Source organism: Callithrix jacchus, chromosome 2, assembly GCF_049354715.1.
Source record: "Callithrix jacchus isolate 240 chromosome 2, calJac240_pri, whole genome shotgun sequence".
Lineage (NCBI taxonomy): Eukaryota > Metazoa > Chordata > Mammalia > Primates > Cebidae > Callithrix > Callithrix jacchus.
Genome location: NC_133503.1, coordinates 168,402,374 through 168,425,001, shown reverse-complemented (window position 1 = coordinate 168,425,001; position 22,628 = coordinate 168,402,374). Strand labels below are relative to the sequence as shown.

Genomic DNA, 22,628 nt, shown 5'->3' with positions numbered 1-22,628 from the left:
AATTCTATAAAAAATTTTCCCAAGACATAGAAGAGAGAGTAGTATTTCCAACTCATTTTATGATAACAGCATTATACATGGGTTTACTTCTTAAAAGCTTAAGGTAAGCTTTGTATTTGTGAGGGTAATTTTGGCTCCCAAGGAACACTTGGCATTATCTAGAGACATTTTTTATTGTTACAACTAAGGAGCAGTGCAACTGAAAGCTATTGGGTAGAGACCAGAGATGCTGCCAAATATCCTACAATGCATGGGACAGTCCTCTACAACAAAGAAATATCTGGCTCAAAGGTCAATAGTGTTGAGGTTGAAAAACCCTAGCATAAAGAAACCAAATTTCCCATTATTTTGAAATATGAAGTATCCAAAGTTATATCACACTACAAATCATAATTCAGTTGCAAACAGAAAACTAAAAATAAAGGTATTCTACCTTATCACAATGTAGATCTAGCATTTCAGGCTTGGGGAAATCCTGCTCTATGTTTTCAGCAATGTTCTGTATTGCTAGCAGCTGCTCATCAATTTTCTGAAGCTTAGCAGTGAGATGCTCTAGTTGATAAGCTGTAGAGCTTGGTGCAGGGCGAGCTGCAGAAATACCTTGCAGCAGTTTCCATAACAAATAATCATCTGCAGAGTCTGGCTTTGTGCTCTGTCCTCTGAATTGGAATTCTGGTTTTGGCAGATCTAAATATTAATAAAAGTAAAAGCAGAATTTATTATAATTAAAGAACAGTTATTGATGATCTCATTTTTTATGACTTTATTTTAAACCAACACAACACTACCTTCCAAATCAGTTTTAATATACTTAAAAATTCCTTTTCAGCTTCTTGACTTCTGAGATAAGAATACAGAAATTACTACAACAAAGCTCCACAGATAAGGCAGCCTTAATATTATATTTATCCCTTGCTACAAACATATACTTCATCAAAATGCAACTTTAATATTTTCATGACTTTTTCAAACTCTACTTGAAAACCAAAAGCCACACAGGTTAATAGATGGGCCTAATGTTGGCTATTACTGACTTTATATGGGCTCTCAGGCAAACGTTAAACCTCCTAAGACCAAAATCAAAGCCAGTGACTCTCCTTATTCTTAAACCTAGTTGATTCTTCTCCCAAATTTGCAACACTTCTTTTTTTTTTTTTTTTTTTAAATGAGATACAGCCTCACTCAGTCACCCAGGCTATTCTCAAACTACTGGGCTCAAGCAATCCTCTCACCTCATTCTTCCAAAGTGCTGGAATTACCACTGTGCCTGGTCTGCAATACCTTTTTTAAATACACTCTTCTTAAATCTGGGTCTCCTCCTCCTTGTATTACTCATACTTCTTAGTCTTTTCTGCCATCTATTCCTTTTACCCATCAGTACTTCTGGGCTGCCAGCCTCAACTCACTTCTCTACTCACTCTTCCCATGTTCTCTGAGTTATGTCATTGATGAAAGGTGACTCCCAAATCCATATGGCAATCTCTATGAGCTTCAGCTCCTTATATCCTGGACATCCCAGTTAGGCTGTCCCATAAGCGTATCAAAATTAATTCATTGCTTCTGCCCCTCCAAATTGCTCCCTCTTCCTTGTTCCACAGCTCAGCAAACAGCACTACCATTCAATTTCCCGAGCCAGAGACCAGAAAGTCACTCGAGGCTCCTCTCTTTCCTTCAGATCCAAATTCACAAAAGTTGATGATTCTACCTGCTAAACACCAACATTCCAAAAATTACTTGGCTGAAGCTTTCACAATAAATAGACCCCAAATCATATCCCTATCTGTAATTTATCTCTATGCTATCTAGTCCATCTTCCACACCAGACCCAGAGAGACCTTTTAAAAACATAAATCATGTTCCTTTTCTGTCCAAAACTCTTCAGTATGTCTTCAATGCCTTCATTCACCTTAAAAGTTCAAATGCCTCCATATGACAGACAATGAGACATATAATCTTTCCTCTACCTCTCCAGCTTCATCTCTTGCTATTTCTTTAAACAAACAAACAAAATGCTACTTCCTTTGACTCCAAGAATAATGAACTTTAATTTTTTTTGTTTGTTTGTTTGAGGCATGGTCTCGCTCTAGCACCCAGGCTGGAGCGCAGTGGTGAGATCTTGGTTTACTGCAACCTCTGCCTCCTGGACTCAAGCAATCCTCCTGCCTCAGCCTCTCGAGTGGCTGGGACTACAGGTGTGTGCCAGGACCCCTGGCTAATTTTTCTACTTCTTGTAGAGACAGGGTCTTACTATGTTGCCGAGGCTGGTCTCAAATTCCTGAGCTCAAGCAATCCACCTGCCTCAGCCTCTCAAAGTGCTGGGAGTACAGGCGTGAGCCACCACACCCAGCCAAACTTTTTCTCAAACTAAGCAAGTTCTATCAAACCTCTAAATTACTGGAAAATCTATTCTCTCTCTTTGAAGGCCCATTCTCTCACTAAAACCTACTTTCTTTAAGATTCCATTTAGGTGTCTCTCCTCTAAATAGCCCCAATCATCCCCTGAGATGGATTCCATGCTTTCTTACCCAAGAATCTCGTTCATCCTGACACTGCAGAACTTACCAAGCTGTATCATAATCATCTCTTTTTACGTCTGTCTTCCCCCCTTTTCCCTATAGGCATGCCCACAGGCTGAGAGCCTGGTGCTTCTCTCTTATCTGGTCTTTACCTTCATGTTTATTGAATGAAGAGTCAGGCAAATGAAGATTATGATGCCTGCCCCACCTAACTTCAATGTTTTGGGAAGATAAAATTATGTGGCAAAATACTCTGAAAATTCTAAATTACTAAAAAAAAAATCAATAGTGCTTATTGTATTTCAGTCCCAGTCTAAGATGAACCTTCCCATGATAAGACAACAGTAAATGCTAATATTGGCAATGGCAGTTATATAATCTTTCCCTACCTGTTTCAGCCCTACCCTTTTTAGATTGTCTCTCACAGTACTTTACACGTATCTATCCTTCCTGTTTCTCAGCAGCCTGAAACATGTCCTTTAATCACTCTCAGGAAAAAATATGATGCATACAAACTTCCAAGTAGAAAATACAGCAAAAGAGAAGGACAAGCTCAAAACCCAAAACGTCCTCAATATATAATGAAACTAGCTTCCCTTTCTCTGGAGAACCTGCTCCGCTTCCACTAACTCAGAGAAAAATCACCCACCCAACAAGGTTAAATACTGAGTTCCACTGACCCTGCAATGCTCTTCCTAGGCCCAGCAAAACTCTGCTTGCTATTACTGATGATATTCCTAATGGGAGATGACTTCCAAAATAAGATGCAACTGTCATTCAAAAAATAGTAAGCAGGTCTCACTAAAACAGAAACTTATTGTTTGTTTGGTTTTTTTGTTTTATGTATGTAGCAACCTTGCCCCTCCCCTCTCCTCACCTTTTTCTGTAATGTAAATCCCATTCAACTCTAATGTGTGACTATATTCTGAGTTTTTAAAGTATGTTATGGCCAGGCTTGGTGGCTCATGCCTGTAAACTCAACACTGGGAGGCCGAGGTGGGTGAACTGCTTGAAGTCAGGAGTTCGAGATCAACCTGGTCAACACGGCAAAACCTTGCCTCTACTAAAAATATAAAAACTAGTCAGGGGTGGTGGCGCATCCCTGTAGTGCCAGCTACTCAGGAAGCTGAGGCATTAGGGTCGCTTGAACCTGGGAGGCAGAGGCAGCAGTGAGCCGAGACTGCACTACTGCACTCCAACTTGGGTGACAAAGTGAGACACTGTCTCAAAAAAATAATAAATAATAAAGTATGTTATGTAAAATGACAATTTAATTTCAAAATATAAAACTTCACTTTTTTTTCTTTTTGAGACTAAGTCTCACTCTGTCGCCAGGCTGGAATGCAGTGTAACAATATCAGCTCACTGTAACCTCTACCTCCTGGGTTCAAGCGATTCTCCTACCTCAGCCTCCCGAGTAGCTGGGATTACAAGCGCCTACCAATATGCCCAGCTAATTTTTGTATTTTTTAGTAGAGACAAGGTTTCACCATGTTGGCCAGGGTGGTCTCCACCTTTTGACCTTGTGATCCACCTGCCTCATCCTCCCAAAGTGCTGGGATTACAGGCATGAGCCACTGCTCCTAGCCAAAACTTTACTTTTGAAAGTTCCTCTCTGTAATTAGAGTAGAAGGGTCCACTAACAAATCTTTGTGACCAGGCATTCTCCCCATATAAGGTGCCTCCCAAAAGGTTGATTATAAACCCGGTCTCATTGATAAAGGAAATTAACCTGTAGCTTATGGTCATTTGAAATGCTGGCCTAAGATACTCAAGGGTCACAGAGAGAGAAGTCTACTTCCAGTCTGCCAGAACTTCAAAAGTTGATTGGTAGGAAAATGAAGGGAAACTAACAGGGTACCTAAGCAGCCACAGACACTTGGCTTGATGTACTTCATGACAACCCTCTGAGGTGTGTCCTACAGACATACAAGTGAGGATCCCAAAGAAGGTTAATTGATTTGTAAAAAGTATCTAAACTATTAAGTGACAAGAGCCGCGATTCAAATCCAGGTCTGTTCTATTTGAATCTAAAAGCCAGGTTCTGTTCACTTTCCCACATACTTCCCTTGCCTGAAAGATTGCTAGCTTCATACATCCTCCATGCACTACCCATGCACCTTAGCAGCCCCATGACAGGAGAGAGAAGACAAAGCCTTTAAAATCTGAAATACTGGCACCTGTTTGTATATGCAGCTGAAATACATATGCCCTAACATGTCCTGAGGTGAAGTTTCCCTGCCCCCCATCCCTTCCTTGCTTCTCATGTCTCCTAAGTGCCCACTGTCATTACACAATAATCAGACAGAGCTAGACTCTGCACCCACGCATCTTTCAAACACAGCGCTGGCTAGGTCCATGCCTCACAACCTCTGTGGAATCTAGGGGTGACTTAGATCTCTGTTGCACAAAGTCTGATTGCATATTGGATTAATCTAACCAGTCACAGGATGTAGTAGCTTCAGGATGTGGAGGGATATTCTTCTAGGCTGGGTGTGGTGGCTCATGCCTATAATCCCAGTACTTTGGGAGGCTGAGGTAGGAGGATCACTTGAGACCAGGAGTTACAACCAGCCTGTGCAACATAGTGAGACTCTGTCTCTAATAAAAAAATTTTTCAATTAGCTAGGCATGGTGGTGTGTGCCTGTAATCCTCCTAGCTACTTGGGAAGCTGAGGTAGGAGGATCTCTTGAGCCAAGAAGTTCAAGGTTACAGTGAACTATGATAACACCACTGTACTCCAGCCTGGACAGCACAGCAAGACTCTGTCTCTAAAAAACAACCAACATAGAGATATATGTAGTTTATTAAAAAATCCAAATTATTAGTCTTCTAAATCTTGCAAAAAGTTATCATAATGCAACCTGACTATAAAACTGATATAAGTACTACTGAATTGCATACACCTGGACATAAAGATGGAAACAACGTACACTGGGGACTACAAGACAGGGAGGGAGGGAGGAAGGGAAAAACTACCTGTTGAGTACTATGCTCACTACCTGGGCGATGGGTTTAATCATAACCTAAACCTTAGCATCATGCAATATACCTATGTAACAAACCTATACATGTATCCCAAATTTGAAATACAAGTTGGGAAAAAAATGTACTGTTGGCTACCATGACTGTATATTTTCTGTGTGCTATTAGAGAATTTCTCACCTTTTAAAATATGAGAAATGCTTTTTAACATGAAAACACTGATGAACTCACATAAAATATTTATTTTTAGCCTTACTGAGAAAATATACATGCATAAACAGATCTGTGACTTCTTGCAAAATATCCATGGGTCCTTGCTTTGGAATCATGTCTCTATTTCATTTACCTACTTGCCCCCATGCTCCTTAGCAAGGGACAACCCTTTTTCTGGTTTCTTTTGCAATTATCAAGTTTTGGTACTTGTTTCTAATAAAACAGTAATTCAGGAGAGGGTGATGCTATACATCTCGGCTGTTTACCTTTGTTCTGCTGTATGTCTGATGGTGCAGGTGAGGTGACACTAGGCTCCTTCACTTCAGTAATGCCTGCTCTCAAGCTTTTTCCATCTAGACAAGCGAGAGTCACTTCTGCAGGTTTAGAAAATAAATCCATAGTGGAACTGGTTGATTCTATCAAGAATATGAAAAGCACTCAAAGGCTGATTATAAACTTCTAAACAAGGTAATCAGAAGATTAACAGAACATTTCTTTGAATATAAACATCCAAAAATACAGTAGTTTTGTAGGAGGAGAGGTAAGAGATATGAGTAGAGATAACAAGGCTATATGAAAGAACTTTTCAAATCATATTTGTTTTAAAAGTAGGAAAAAATTACCTTGACTCTTAAAATTATGTGGAGGAACAGCATTAGTAACTGAAGCTGCCATATAATGTAACTCTGCAGATGATGGAACTTCTAGATGATCACTTTGCTGTTTGATAACATTACCATTTGAAGGCTCTTCTCTCACAGGTAATTCCTGTAGAAGATCATCAGCTTCAATGTCTATCACATTTATATAAGTATGTCCAACCTGAGCCAAAACACACAAAATCAAAGAGGGTTACATTCTTTTTACTCTATATGGTCACTCTGCCCCCAAAAAAGCTTAATTCTTCATTCTTATTAACAACATGGCAAGCAGAGCCTGTATATGCCTAACTTAGGAAAAAGAGCAGAAGTATTATTGGTCTTAATTTTCAATATTTTTGGCATAATGCTTAATTTTTTAACCTTTACTACAAAGCTACACAGATGAGATTTTTAGCCTCATTTCACCTACACAATTGAATAATGTCTAGATGACCATGACACATTTTAGCACAAAGGTATTATTAAAACTTCTGAATAAAAAACAAACCGAGTTTGTTACTGTATGAGGTATGAAGGGTGACAAAGATTTCTCTGCTATTTCAGTGGAAAGCTTCAGATTTAGATATACATCTGGGACCAAGAGCTGAGGAGCATTCAAAGGCTCATGTTCTGAAAATTAAAAAAGGAATAATCAGGAACATTAAAAAAGGCTGTAAACAGCTCCAAATCATCAACTTTGTATGAACAAGTTAGCAACAAACAACATAAATTGTGTTTCTTGAAATCTAAGTAGAAGTGACTTGGGTATAAATAATTAAAGCAAATTCTATTCTATTCTAAGGGCAATTTGAGTAATTCATAACTGAATGCAGGCTGACTATTGTTTTTCTCATATGAATGATTTATAAGAATAGAGTACTAACTTACATCAAGAAATGCTAAAATCTATTTCCATATCAGATATATTTAGTCATGTTTGTCTACTTCATTTAGGAATATTTCAACAAAACCAAATTTTAGGAGATTAATCTATAATTTTTTTTTAACTTTGAACAGTTTCTTATTATTTACTTATTTTTATTGACAGCTTTATTGACACATAACTCACATTCTTTAAAAGGGTATCATTCAGTCGTGTGTAGTATATTCACAGAGGCCATAAATAAATTTTACCACTTAAAGTGTTTTAACATCTAAATTTCACAAAAGTTATTTGCTTCTTATGGAACAGTAAAATAAAAAGGCCTGTCACAGCAGATCAGCAGATAGTTTAACTCTGTGCCTTTTATTCTGGGTCTCTAACCTCATTTTCTAGCACTGTATTTTCAATAAAGCACTATTTTCAAATGTAACTCATATTGAGTACTTCTTACTAATACTTGAATTTAAACCACTTAAAACTAGAAAAAAAAAGAAAAAGAAAAACAGTTAAATCTTACTAACAAATAGATGTTAAAAAACAAAAAGAAAAATACTTAAATCATTCTCTCTCTCTTAATTGATTGGCTTAACTGCTTTTTTTATGGGGGGTGGTGACTAGCTTTGGCATGCAGATATAATCTTTAATAAATCAAACCATTCTTAGAAAAAAAAAAGAAATCACACCTGGTGTGCAAGAAATAATTTGTTGCTTGGTACCACGTTCAGAAACAACTTCCTGAGAAGTAGCTTCCTTATCTTGTACTGTAATATATTTAAAAACTTAAGACAAAAAGAGAAAACAAAAAAAATTTCACAAACACAAGAAAAAATTAAAATATATGAATATAATTAGATATTATGCATAAACGGTGATAGGTAGAAAAGTAGAATGACAGCTTAACAATGTAATTTAATGTAATTTCTGATTTTATTATTATTCTTATCTTGGCCCTTCATTTAGATAAATGGCAGACTCAGTAAATAGCTGCCAACTTTGATAAACTACTTTGCAACAAAAGCAGTGTACCTCCAAGACTTTCTCAAAGACATGCTTAGATAATGAACATTTAAGAATGTTTCTCAGTTCCAATGTGGTGGCTCAAGCCTGTAATCCCAGCACTTTGGGAGGCCGAGGACGGCAAATCACTTGAGGTCAGGAGTTCAAGACCAGCCTGGCCAACATGGTGAAATCCTGTCTGTACTAAAAATACAAAAATTAGCGAAGCATGGTGGAGGTCACCTGTAAGGAGACCTTAGCTACTCGGGAGGCTGAGACAGAAGAATCACTTGAACCTGGGAGGTGGAGGTTGTAGTGAGCCAAGATTGTACCACTGCACTCCAGCCTGGGAAACACAACGAGACTCCGTCTCATAAAAAAAAGTTTTTCTCAAATGCAGAGTCATCATTTATATCAAAAACATTTTACACGTGCTCAACTTTATTCAGAAAGAAATACAAATTAAAATAATAACTTTTTTGACCTATCAGATTGGCAAAGTTAAAAAAGGTTAGCTAAATCACAGTAATAACTAAAAAGTCTATTATGCAGGAAGATACTCACTGAAGCACAATTTATAGAAGAAAAAACTGGAAACTGTCTAAGTATTTAACAATAACGAACTGGTAAAATATTTTATGGCATAGCTGGAAGAAGGAATATGATTACAAAGTACTTTTTTGAATTCACAGGGACATGTTTGCCATATGTATAAATCAAAGTGAAATGAATAGGATACAAAATACAGGTATCCCTTGTTATCCAAATCTAATCCACTCCTGCAAATGTGCTAAATAGTGAATTTTCTGATTCCAGGAGGCTTTATGACAGTAATTCAAATAAAAGAAAAAAAAGGTGTCCTAGCCCATCTAATTTTCCCAAACATCATTAAGCAACTCTTACTTAAATAACAACCTATCAAGTATTACGGCTATAAAGCATTTTAAATATCACTATTTGATTAATATTCATTTAATTCATTAGTTAGCATGCAATATGCAATAATACTGAACACATTAGAGATGAATTACCTTCAACACTACAGCAAACATACTATGATACAAATAACCAAAGAAATAATATGTTAAAGATACACTCTAATTTAAGAGCATCCCATGGTATTTGGAAAAAAACAACATTGGGACCCAGGAGGATTACACTAAACTCTCATGAAAAAGCTAGAGATGATGGCAATAATATCTGGACAATGAGAGTTTAGATAGTAAGGGATGACACCTGTGCTATATGCTGTATCTAACTATGTAAAATGCACAAAAGACTAAAAGAAAAAACAGTATCAAACTGTTATTGCTAAGTGGTCTGATTATGGTTAATTTTCATCATCTTCAGAGATTGCTGAATTACCCAAATATTCTACAATGATTACATTTTTAAAACATAAGATAAAGTTAGAAAGGTGCACTTACAAGTTTCTGTACACAAACTGTTTACTAAAAGTCATAAAAAAGAATTACTATGATATAATGGGTAGAGCACCATCCAAGATGCTATTCATAATGATAAGTAATATTAAAGAGGAAATTTGTCAGGAAACATCCCAAATAATAGGTCTTCTAACCTATTTCTTCTATTCGTGAACACAATTTTATACCCCTCCCTCACCGAGCCAAACCCAATCCTCTTCCTAGCTCACGTTCCCTAGCCACAGTCCCACACATCCCAACCTTAGGTATGCAATTCCAGTGAAGATACTTAATGACATAGAGAATCCAAATTCAAAGCATTATTTTTACTGACTTAGAATGTAGTCTATGGCAATTTTGAAGAAAAGTCTCTATTATGTTTTACTTAAGTTATAAACTTGATTTCTAAAGGTTATACCACGATTGGAGAGAAAAATCTGAGGGGAATAAATAATATCACATAAAATTCCCTTTAAATCACTGCCTTAAAGGAAGTCTAGATAACTCAATTGTGTCAAAATATATGAATTATTTAAAAAGAAAAACAGCATTTACCTGGGTCTGTATTTGTACTTGCATCTTGACTTCCTATAGCTTTCTTTTTCACAGAGGCCATGAAATGTAATCCAGCTGAAGTATTATCATCTTGTAGCATTTCTTAAATACAACAAAATATTCAAAGTAATTATTAAGAAGCTAACATATTACCAGGAACCCAGCAGCACAGTACCTAACTCAGCAGGAGTAAAATATGAGGTGTCAGGAAGTTATTTAAATGGGGTTCTTTTTTTTTTTTTTGAGATGGAGTCTGGCTCTGTCACCCAGGCTAGAGTGCAGTGGTGCAATCTTGGCACCCTGCAACCTCTGCCTGCCAGGTTCAAGTGATTCTCCTGCCTCCTCAGCCTCCCAAATAGCTGGGATTACAGGCATCCGCCACCACGCCCAGCTTATTTTTGCATTTTTAGTAGAGACGGGGTTTCACCATGTTGGCCAGGCTGGTCTGGAACTCCTGATCTCAAGTGATCTGCCCACCTTGGCCTCCCAAAGTGCTGGGATTACAGGCGTGAGCCACCACACCCAGCCTAAAATGGGCTTTCTGAATGAAGTGTTACATAAGTTGAATCTCAAAGACATGGTAGAATCAAAACCAAAACTGTTGAGGACTCTGCACTCCCAGCTTAGAAACCCAGATATTCTTCTGGCAAATGAAGATCTAGCAGAAGCTGTTAAGCAGAGAAATGATATGGTCAGATTCATATTCTAGGAAAACAACCTAGGCAGTGTGTGGAAAATAGGTTTGAGTGGATACACCTAGTAACGGTGAGGGATGGGGAAACACAATAAATTTAAGAATTACAAAGGAAGCAAAATAGGTAATAATTGCTTACTGACTGGATAAGAGGGAAGACAAAATTTAGAATCATGTGTTTCTGGCTTAGGCTGGTATTAACATAAATGGAGAAAGAGAACATAGGAGGAAAAAACAGTTGGGGCAGAGTATAAATAATGAATTCAGAATTCACATGCTATACCTGAGGTAATTTCTATGCAAGTGGAAAAGCTCAAGAGGACAGAGAATCAAAGTTCAAAGTCTACTATGAGAGTTTGGATTTACATGTGGATTTCTCTGGGAGATCACCCAGGAAGACTACACAGAATCAGAGAATATCAATTATGGCACACTGTGGCATAATGAAAAATATATATTTGGTCTACAAAGACCCAATTTCTTGCACACAGGTCCTCAGACTCTTGAAATTTCCTGATAGGAGTGTCTGTTATTTCTAACAAGCCCCTTCTGATACCTAAGTTTATGCTAGAGGTGTCTCTTGGGACGCCCCTAGATAGCTTCGGCATAGGGCTTCGTCACCAGAAGAACCAACCACATGATTAGAGAGATAGAACTATCACTCCACAATTCACCCACCCTACTGTCATTTCTGGGAAAGAGAAGGAGCTGGAGATTGAGTTCAATCACAATGGCCAGTGATTTAATCAATTATACCTATGTACTGAAAAGTCAATAAAAATTCTGAAGCAAACAGGTTAAGGGAGATTCCGGGTTGGTGAATACATGGATGTACTAGGAGAGTGGCCATCCCAGAGAGTGGGAAGCGTGCTGCCCACCCCCACCACTGCCTTGCCCTGTGTATCTCTTCCATTTGGCTGTTCCCAAGTTGTATCCTTTATAATAAAATTGTAATCATAAGTATAGTGCTTTCCCAAGTTCTGTGAGTTTTCTAGTCAATTATTAAACCTGAGTTAATAGGGCTATTCCTGAGTTGTATCCTTTACAATAAAATTGAAATCATAAGTAAAGTGCTTCCCAAGTTCTGTGGGTTTTCTAGTTAATTATCAAACCTGAGTTGGGGGGGGTAAAATATAGGAAGCCTTGAACTTGTAGTTAGCTGGGCAGAAATTAGGTAACCTCATTTTTATATTGTACATACTTCTAGAAAGCTAATTTTAACTCTAAACTTAGACATTAATCATACACATACATACCAAAAGGAATGTTGAAGTCATCCAAAAGATGGGAATCACAATGTTCTTGTTGTTCCTAAATGAATTCCCACATGATTAATTTATGATTAACTCAAAGATGTGTATCATTTTGGAAAAAATCCTCAATAGTGACAAAGACTGAATTCTAAGGTATAGATTCAATTTCCATCATTTTAGTCATAATTTAGTAACTCCACAAATGAGTTCAGAAAATTCATAAGCCAAACAATAAAAAAGAACATTATCAAATTAATGTAAAGTTCCTAGGTTACAATGTGCAACTCTCTCCTACAGAGATGATACTCAAATAGTATTGCCATCCTGTCAAAATCTTTCATGGACTCAACAAACATTTGTACTAAGTGCCTCTATACACGTTCTTAAGGACTGACTGAAAAAGCATGCCTTTTAAAAACCAATGTAGGCTGGGCGTGGTGGCTCACACCTGTAATCACAGCACTTTGAGAGGCTGAGGCAGGTGGATCACAAGGTCAGGAGTTCAAGACCAGCCTGGCCAAGATGCTGAAACCCCATCTCTACTAAATATACAAAAATTAACCAGGCGTGGTGGCGGGCACCTGTAATCCCAGCTACTCAGAAGTCTGAGGCAGGGAACTGCTTGAACCTGGGAGGCGAAGTTGCAGTGAGCTGTGATCACACCACTGCACTCCAGCCTGGGCGACAGAGTGAGAATCTGTCTCAAAAAAAAAAAAAAAAGTAAACAAAACTATTAATATGTTTCTGTTTATTTAATCTGTTGTTGCAAAAGCAGACAAGTCACCAAATGTAGAAGGTATGTTTAAAAAAACCTGACTTAAAGCTGGGCATGATGGCTCACAGCTGTAATCCAAGTGTTTTAGGAGGCTGAGGTGGAAGGATCACTTGAGGTAAAAAGTTGGAGACCAGTATGGGCAACATAGCAAGGTCCCATCTCTCAAAAATATTTTTTAATTAGGTGGGCATGGTGACACGCACCTGTAGTTCAAGCTATTTGGAAGGCTGAAGCAGGAGGATCACCCGAGCCCAGGAGGTGGAGGTTGCAGTGAGTCATATTTGTGCCACTGCACTATGGTCTGGGCAACAGAGCAAGACCCTATCTCTAAAATAATAATAATAAATTAGATTTTTAAAAAAGATCTGACTTAAAATAGAGGTTACACAACAAACCTGTTTGGGAAATGCCAGTGGAATCTTGGAGAAGGGTGAAATTGTATTAGGAGAAGCCCAAATAACATAACATATACATTAAGATGTCATAGAAATAAGCAAAGGATGATTTCAAATATAAAAAAGCCACAGAAGCAGATGCTCTAAACTGCAGTTTTTGATGTGCCTCAAGTTGCTTTTCATTCAGAACTGTATGTCTACTTCTTTGTTGAGGGAGGCAGCAGGGACTGATATACTGAATGATATAAAGATCCTCCTAATAACAATCAGAAGCTCCCAGCAACTGGACTCGATAAACCACAAAGACATACCAAACTACTCAGCATACATGCAAACCAGGGAAGAATCTATAGCAGTTGTCTAATACCTTGGGTTTCTTAATGATTTCTGAATCACCATTATTAATGATGGAATCCTCTGGTCGAAAAGTCACACTTGGTTTTCTCCTCAGTTTCTCAGATCTTTTTTCTTCCTGCTCTTTCTCATCTCTTCTTCTTTGCCTGTTAAACATAATATCATAAAACATACTTTTAGAATTATAGCAACATTTGCTTTTCGTTTATCATCCTATATAGGGATACAGTTAACAAAATTATGTTCATAAATTATTTTCAATAGAAAGTAATTAAACTAGTAAGATATTCTGCAAATACAAGCAAATATAAGCAAAATATCAAATCTGAAATTTATTTCTAGAACCTCTACTACTGAACCGATTATTCTATGTCAGTCACTAGAATCTAAGGACAGGGTTACACATCGTAGGTAATTTTTTAAACTCTCTTTTCTGTAGATTTGAAGCTGGTGCCAGAAACCCTATCAGATACCTCCATTTGTCTACTTGAAGACATTAAGCACCCTTAGTGTCCTCAGCAAAATCACAGCAAGGAGGAAAGAGGTCTCAGAATGTTAAGGGGAAGACTTAATTTGAAGAGGGAATAGATGGAAAAAAGAGGAGCATTTGTGCAAAGAGAGCACTAGTAACAGTTTTCACAGTCTGATAAATGTAAAATTTTCAAAGTATTTTCTAGTCTTAGTAATAATCTACCATCAATACATGTGGTAAAACACTAAAGTGCTCTTCACTAGAAGTCACAGCTTTGCTTTTCACGTACACATTTCTTAGTGCCCTGAAACAATTTTTATCACCTACTCTCCTGCTTACTCTAAGAGTTTGAAGAATATGGTAAGATAATTTGTTCAAAGTATTTGATGATGCAATAGTCCCCGCTTATCCGTGATTTCACTTTCCAAGGTTTCAGTTATCAGAGTTCAACCACACTTTCAGGGAAGATGCAGAGGCACGAAGATAGGCATGGTTCAAAATAGATGAGTTCAGTGCAACAAGATATTTTGAGGAACAGAGAGAAAGAGATCACATTCAAATAACTTGTACTACAATAGTTATAATATTTTATTACTAGTTATTACGCATTGCTTACTGTGCCTAATCTATAAGTTAAACTTTATCATTAGTATGTATACATAGAAAAAAAACCAGAATATAAAATAGGGTTCAGTACTATCTGCAGCTTCAGGTATCCACTGAAGGTCTTGGCATGTATCCCTGGGGATAAGGGAGGACTGCTGCATATGGGAAATTGTATCAAATATTTGTGCAGTAAATGATGAGTGTTAATCCTATTACAGACACTGTAAAAGAATCCTACAGTCTATGAATGATAGGAAAGAATTCCTTAATAAAATGGGAAAAATTATAGTATTTGTCTCACAAAATAGGTTCTTTTCCTCATATAAAATGTGTTCAGATGTATGACAGTGCAAAAGAAAACTGAATGTGCAATTGTGTATAGCCTAAGAGACTGAACCAGGTTACTGTGTGATTATAAATAATAATGAACTTGCTGATATATGATATTATCAAATAAAATTTCACTTAAATCTTGCCTTTTTTTACTGTCCTTTCCTTGTCTTACTTCAGGTGGTTCTATTTTGACCTTTAGAAGTTGAAGGTGTCCAGCATCACCTTGCTCAAATAAATTATGTGTTAGTTTCTGTTGGTTTTGTTTAAACGCAATGAGATTTTCAAGTGGAATAAGCTGTGGGTTTTTGCACTACAAGAAAGAAAGAAAGCATAAGAATGATAAATTGTAAACTCAATTACATACTATTTTAACAAAAATTGAGAAAAAACATTTGTTTAAACTGTGTAAAAGAACAAATCAAATGTAACAAATTGACTTAAACTGGTAATATGAGTATACATTATCTTAGAGAAAAATTTAAAGTCATTTAAAGTGCTGAAAGGTTCAAATGGGTCATCCTATTTCAGAAATTAAGCTTAGAAGTCCTCATCTTCCTAATTTCATTCCCATATTAAAAATCCTTCCTCTGGCCAGGGTCAGTGGCTCAGGCCTGTAATCCCAGAACTTTGGGAGGCAGAGGCAAGCAGATCACCTGAGGTCAGGAGTTCGACACCAGCCTGGCCAACATTATGAAACCCCAACTCTACAAAAGATACAAAACATTAGCTGGGCATGTGGCCCGCACCTGTAATCCCAGCTACTTGGGAGGCAGAGGTTGCAGTGAGCCAAGATTGCACCATTGCATTCCAACCTTCCAGCCTGGGCAACAGGGAGAGACTCTATCTCAAAAAAAAAAAAAATCTTTCCTTTTATAAGTGAAATTATATAATGTCCAGCATTTAACTTGAAATTATTTGTAACAGGGAAGATGCATAAGCATGAATGGAAAACCAGCAATATGCTGGAAATCCCTGAAGCCCTGGGGATTGGGTGATGAAAACTTGAGAGTTCATTATACTATTTCAATAAATAATTTTAGAAGAATTTTTCTTAAAATATCTACTGTTCCACTCCTTTTAGTCTTTCTTCTTCTGCTCATTATATGTTCAGAAGGAAAGTAGGCATGTTAAGTAAAGGAATAACCATTTTTTTTCCCAGTACCATCTTCAAATCATAAAAGTACACCAAAGAATGCATTACTCAATTACCTAGCTAAGACAGTACTGCTCTCCTCAAAACTAGAGCCTACACCATTTGAATTTCATGTATCAAAAGTTACGCCTTTAACGAGGACTTGGTAGGCTTATAAAACTACCATTTTAATATATGCACTACTACTCATAGATCTGAGTCTATTTAACAAATTAAACCTGTGAAAGATTTGAAGATCATATAATAATTGCCAGAAACCTCAAACAATATGTGTGTTCACTTCTCACTCTACACACACATAAACAAGAGCATCTGGTAATTATTTTTTGCTTGTTTTTTTTCAGTGTTTTAATCTTATACAAAGCACCTAGAAATTTTACTTCAAATTTCTTCCCAGAGTAGCAGAAATATCTATGAAAGAGTCCAGTAAATTCCAGTATTGACAGAAAGACCAAAAACCTTTAAGGTACACAATTTTTTTTATAAATAGAGACAGTTTTTCCCTGTTACCCAGGTTGATCTCAAACTCTTGGGATCAAGGGATCCTCCCACTTTGGCCTCCCAAAGTATTTGGATTACAGGCATGAGCCACCATGCCCAACTTCAGTTATTATTTTCAGCCCAATTTGTATATGTTATTTTCTATAACAAGTATTTTTTTTATGTACAAGAGCTTTTCTTTGATCATATAGTACTTATGGTATTAAAAAAATGCAGGACACTGTTTTTCCATTACGATGCAAAAATTGATTACCATATTTTCTGGGGACAAACGTGAATGAAGTAGTAACAGGCTTGGGTATTTTCTTTCTTCTGCTACAGGTTGGATGACTGTTGAGGGAATGGTAACTGATGCTCTTGAGGTTGATGAAAACCTATTAGGAGGTTTAAGTGGCAGGTATAGTAATGGAAGTCCAAAGGAATGGTGAGGAGGTATCTCAAGGGGCCTTGGTTTAACATCAAATAGTTTTTCAGGTTTTATAAACACTGAAGAATCCTGTTGAGGTCTCAAGTTTTCTTGTCCAACATACTGATCCAAGTTCACATGCTTAGGAATTTCTGTAATTACAGTTCCTGCCCATGTCTTGTGCTCAACTTCCTTTTTTTTGGCTTCAGCATTATACTGGCTTACATTCAAATGGGGTGCTGGTATAGTTTGTGCCACTCTTTGTGGCGGATCAGGCTGGAAGGAATCAGATAATCCCCAAGCCTCTCTTCGTTGTGGCAGAGGCTTAAAGGGAACTTGTGGAATACTCCCTGTATGTAAGAAACCAGGTTTGAATTCTTGCTTAGGCTTAAATTGAAGCAAGGGAAAACCATCACCAGGACTAAATGTTTTTGCATGTGAGATAAGGCTAGGTGCCTTCTGAACAACAGAAGGTGTGGACAAAAGGTAGAGGTTAGTATTTTCAGCAGGAGCTGGATAAAACAAACTGGATGGTAAGTTTTGAGATGATGGAATTGGTCCTCTTTTCTGGGGCATGCCGTTTAATTGACATAAAGGAATACTTCCATGTGGAACACTCTGGAAGAGAAAAAAATATATCATGTAAGTATAACATATATTAGAAATTCCTTACTTTGTAAATGGTGTTCAGTATGATTTGCAGTAGGTAGAATGTAGGAACTGCTAAAAAAGAAAAAAAAAGTATTTACTCATTTACTCAACAAATAACATGACAACAATTGAACTATGTAGAACATGATTTTTGGGAGGGATCCAAGATGGCTGATTAAGAGCAGCTCTGGATTGCAGCTCCCAGCAGGAGAATGGAGGCAGCTACAGGTGATCCCCAGGCAAGCAGGGCCTAGATTGGATCTACAGCAGTCCTATAGAAGAGGGGCCTGACTGTTAGAAAAAAAACTAAGAAACAGAAAGAAATAACTTCATCATCAACAAACTGGATGCCCACTCAGAGACCCCACCTGAAAGTCAACAACTACAAAGACCCAGGTAAATAAATCTATAAATATAAGATGAAACCAACGCAAAAAGGATGAAAACACCCAAAACCAGAACGCCTCTCCTCCTCCAAGGGATCACAACTCTTCACCAGCAAGGGAACAAGGATGGATGAAAAATGAGTCTGAAGAATTGAGAGAAACAGGCTTCAGAAGGTGGGTAATAAGAAACTTCTCTGAGCTAAAACATTATGTTCTAGGTCTAAAAAGGGAAATAGAGATGGTACAGTAGCAGCAACTCAGGATTGCAGCTCTCAGTGAAGGCGCAGAGGGTGAGTCCAAGCCGCATTTCCAGACTAATCTTTCTTGCCCACAGAACGGGGAAATTCCCAGGTGTAAGAGACACGGGAAGCCAGCGCAGCTGTTTCGGCTGGCACAGCCGTTTCAGCCGGTGCGGCAGCACAGTGGCACTCCACACAAAGTGCACTGGTATGGGTGCCCTGTTAAACCGGCAATCTGAGATTTGGGAGGGCAGATTAGCATATCCATCTGATTAAACGGGACATGGACAATGAGCCAGACCAGGAGATTCCCGGAAAACGATGTACGGCCAATGCAGTGGGTCACTGCATGGGAAATCCCACAGATCCCAGTGCCCGATCAGCAGGCGACTGAAACACCTGGGAGAGTCAACTGTTCAACTTAAAAAAAAAAAAAAAGAAAGAAAAGGATTCTGAGGCAGAGAGCCAGGTGATCAGGCTCAGCAGGTCCCACCCCCATAGGGACAAACAAAACAGCAATTCGAAACGCTCAGGGTTGAGAGTTTCACTGCGGGCACAGCTGAACCCAGGACAGTGCAGCTCGGTGGTGGAGGGGCAGCCTGCCATTGCCGAGGCAACCCACCATAACAGAGAGACTCCACCAACAGGGCAGAGCCCATGGCAACAGGGCGGAGCCCACAGCAACAGAGCAGAGCCTGAGAGTAGGGCGGAGCCCATGGCAACAGGGCAGAGCCCATGACAGCAGGGCGGAGCCCATGGGAGCAGGGCGGAGCCCATGGGAGCAGGGCAGAGCCCACAGAAGCAGGACAGAGCCCACGGCAAAAGGGCAGACCCCACGGTAGCAGGGCAGAGCCTCGGCAGGCAAATAGTGACTAGAATGCCTCCTAGCTGGGCAGGACAGTGCAACAGATACTCATAAAGAAAGCCCTAACTCCCCGAGACAGAGCATCTGAGGAAAAAAAGGGGCTTTATAAGTTCTGCTGCAGCAGACTTAAACGTACCAGCCTAACATCCCTGAATGAACAACGGAGCTCAAAGCTCAGCACTTGAGCTCCTATACAGTACAGACTGTCTCCTCAAGCAGCTCCCTGACCCCTGTATATCCAAAGAGTCACCTTGAAAAGGACTGATCAGACTGACATTTGGCGGGCATCGTTCTGGGACAAAGATAGCAGAAGGAACTCGTAGCATCCCTCACTGTTCTGCAGCTGCTACAGGTGTACCCCAGACAAGCAGGGCCTGGAGTGGACCTCAGCAGTTGTACAGCACAGGGGCTAGACTGTTAGAAGGAAAACTAAGTAACAGAAATACTTCATCATCAATAATCTGGGCGTCCACTCAGAGACCCAATCGAAAAGTCAGCAACTACTCAGACGACAGGTGGATAAATCCACAAAGATGAAAAGAAACCAGCGCAAAAAAAAGGAAAACACCCGAAACCAGAACACCTAGCCTCCTACAAAGGACCAGAACTCCTCCCCAACAAGGGAACAAAGCTGGATGAAGAATGAGTGTGACGAAATGACGGAATCAGACTTCAGAAGGTGAATATTGAGAAACTTCCATGAGCTAAAAGAACATGTTCTAAATCAACGCAAAGAAACTAAGAACCTTGAAAAAAGATATGAAAAAAGATTCGAGGAAATGATAACAAGAATGGACAACTTAGAGAAGAATATAAATGAATTCAAGAAGCTGAAAAACACAACACGAGAACTTCGCGAAGCATGCACAAGTTTCAACAGCCAAACTGACCAAGCAGAAGAAAGAATATCAGAAGTCGAAGATCAAATCAATGAAATAAAATGAGAAACCAAGATTAGAGAAAAAAACACAAAAAGGAATGAACAAAGTCTCCAAGAAATGTGGGACCATGTGAAGAGACCTAACCTACATTTGATAGGTGTACCAGAATGTGACGAAGAGAATGAATCCAAGCTTGAAAATACTCTTCAGGATATTATCCAGGAAAACTTCCCCAACCTAGCAAGGCAGGCCAATATTCAAGTCCAGGAAATACAGAGAACGCTACAAAGATATTCCGCAAAAAGAGCAACCCCAAGGCACATAATTCTCAGATTCACCAAGGTTGAAATGAAGGAGAAAATACTAAGGGCAGCCAGAGAGAAAGGTCGGGTCACCCACAAAGGGAAGCCCATCAGACTCAAAGCAGATCTCTCGGCAGAAACCCTACAAGCCAGAAGAGATTGGGGGCCAATATTCAACATCCTTAAAGAAAAGAACTTTCAACCCAGAATTTCATATCCAGCCAAACTAAGCTTCATATGTGAAGACAAAATAAAATCCTTTGCCAACAAGCAAGTACTCAGAGATTTTGTCACCACCAGGCCTGCTCTACAAGAGCTCCTAAGAGGCACTACACATAGAAAGGAACAACCAGTACCAGCCATTCAAAAAACATACCAAATGCGAAAGAGCATCAACAAAATGAAGAATCTTCATCAACTAACGGGCAAAACAGCCAACTAGCATCAAAATGGCAGTATCAAATTCACACATAACAATATTAACCCTAAATGTAAATGGGCTAAATGCACCAATCAAAAGACACAGACTGCCAAATTGAATAAAAAACCAAAACCCATCGGTGTGCTGTATCCAGGAAACCCATCTCACATGCAAGCATACACAAAGGCTCAAAATAAAGGGATGGAGGAAGATTTACCAAGCAAATGGAGAGCAAAAAAAAGCAGGAGTTGCAATTCTCGTCTCTGATAAAATAGACTTTAAAGCAACAAAGATCAAAAGAGACAAAGAAGGTCATTACATAATGGTAAAAGGATCGATACAACAAGAAGAGCTAACGATCCTAAATATATATGGACCTAATACAGCAGTACCCATATATATAAGGCAAGTTCTTAACGACTTCCAAAGAGACTTAGACTCCCACACAATAATAGCGGGAGACTTTAACACTCCACTGTCAATGTTAGACAGATCAAAGAGACAGAAATTAACAAGGATATCCAGGACTTGAACTCAGACCTGGATCAAGCAAACATAATAGACATTTACAGAACTCTCCACCCCAAATCCACAGAATATACATTCTTCTCAGCACCACATCACACCTACTCTAAAATTGACCACATAATGGGAACTAAATCACTCCTCAGCAAATGCAAAAGAACAGAAATCATAACAAACGCTCTCTCAGACCACAGTGCAATCAAGTTAGAACTCAGACTTCGGAAACTAACTCACAACTGCACAAGTTCATGGGAACTGCACAACTGGCTCTTGAATGTTGACTGGAAAAACAATGAAATGAAGGCACAAATAAAGATGTTCTTCGAAACCAATGAGAACGAAGATAAAACATGCCAGAATCTCTGGGACACATTTAAAGCAGTGTCAAGAGGAAAACATATAGCAATAAATGCCCACATGAGAAGCAAGGAGACATCTAAAATCAACACCCTATCGTCAAATTTGAAAGAGCTAGAGGAACAAGATCAAAAAAACTCAAAACCTAGCAGAAGATGAGAAAGAAATAAAATCAGAGCAGAACTGAAGGAGACAGACACACAAAACACCCTTCAAAAAAATCAATAAATCCAGGAGCTGGTTTTTCAAAAAGATCAACAAAATAGACCACTAGCCAGATTAATAAAAAAGAAAAGAGAGAAGAATCAAATAGATGCAATAAAAAATGATAAAGGGGATATCACCACAGATTCCACAGAAATACAAACCATCATCAGAGATTATTACAAACAACTCTATGCACATAAACTAGTAAACCTGGAAGAAATGGATAAATTCCTGGACACTTGCATCCTCCCAAGCCTAAACCAGGAAGAAGTCGAAACCCTGACAGACGAATAACAAGGGCTGAAGTTGAGGCAGCAATCAACAGCCTACCAACCAAAAAAAGCCCAGGTCTAGATGGGTTCAGAGCCAAATTCTACCAGACCCACAAAGAGGAGCTGGTACCATTCCTTTTGAAACTATTCCAAACAATCCAAAAAGAGAGAATCCTTCCCAAATCATTTTATGAGACCAACATCATCCTGATACCAAAACCCAGCAGAGACTCAACGAGAAAAGAAAACTTCAAGCCAATATCCATGATGAAATAGATGCAAAAATCTTCAATAAAATACTGGCAAACCGATTGCAACAACACATCAAAAAGCTTATCCACCATGATCAAGTAGGCTTCATCCCGG

At 38.5% G+C, this 22,628-nt stretch overlaps 1 protein-coding gene across 50 annotated transcripts in view; it reads right to left on the bottom strand.

The window, feature by feature from the left end:
- The window catches only part of CPLANE1 (ciliogenesis and planar polarity effector complex subunit 1), a 169,407-nt gene that overhangs the window by 54,168 nt on the left and 92,611 nt on the right, over positions 1 to 22,628 (bottom strand). For 16 of the 50 annotated variants that reach the window (XR_013532334.1, XM_078365594.1, XM_035291656.3 and 13 more), the window contains 10 exons: positions 17,004 to 17,774; positions 15,240 to 15,406; positions 13,699 to 13,831; positions 12,165 to 12,219; positions 10,215 to 10,316; positions 7,923 to 8,018; positions 6,865 to 6,986; positions 6,339 to 6,537; positions 5,982 to 6,131; positions 434 to 687 (listed from right to left, as the gene is read on the bottom strand). Coding sequence is in view for 48 of the 50 variants with exons in the window: in XM_078365594.1 (XP_078221720.1) it covers positions 434 to 687; positions 5,982 to 6,131; positions 6,339 to 6,537; positions 6,865 to 6,986; positions 7,923 to 8,018; positions 10,215 to 10,316; positions 12,165 to 12,219; positions 13,699 to 13,831; positions 15,240 to 15,406; positions 17,004 to 17,774 (2,049 nt within the window). In the remaining 2 variants the exon portion in view is untranslated. The remainder of the gene's footprint in view (positions 1 to 433; positions 688 to 5,981; positions 6,132 to 6,338; positions 6,538 to 6,864; positions 6,987 to 7,922; positions 8,019 to 10,214; positions 10,317 to 12,164; positions 12,220 to 13,698; positions 13,832 to 15,239; positions 15,407 to 17,003; positions 17,775 to 22,628) is intronic. The other 34 variants (XR_013532335.1, XM_078365567.1, XM_078365568.1 and 31 more) reach the window with 5 other exon arrangements.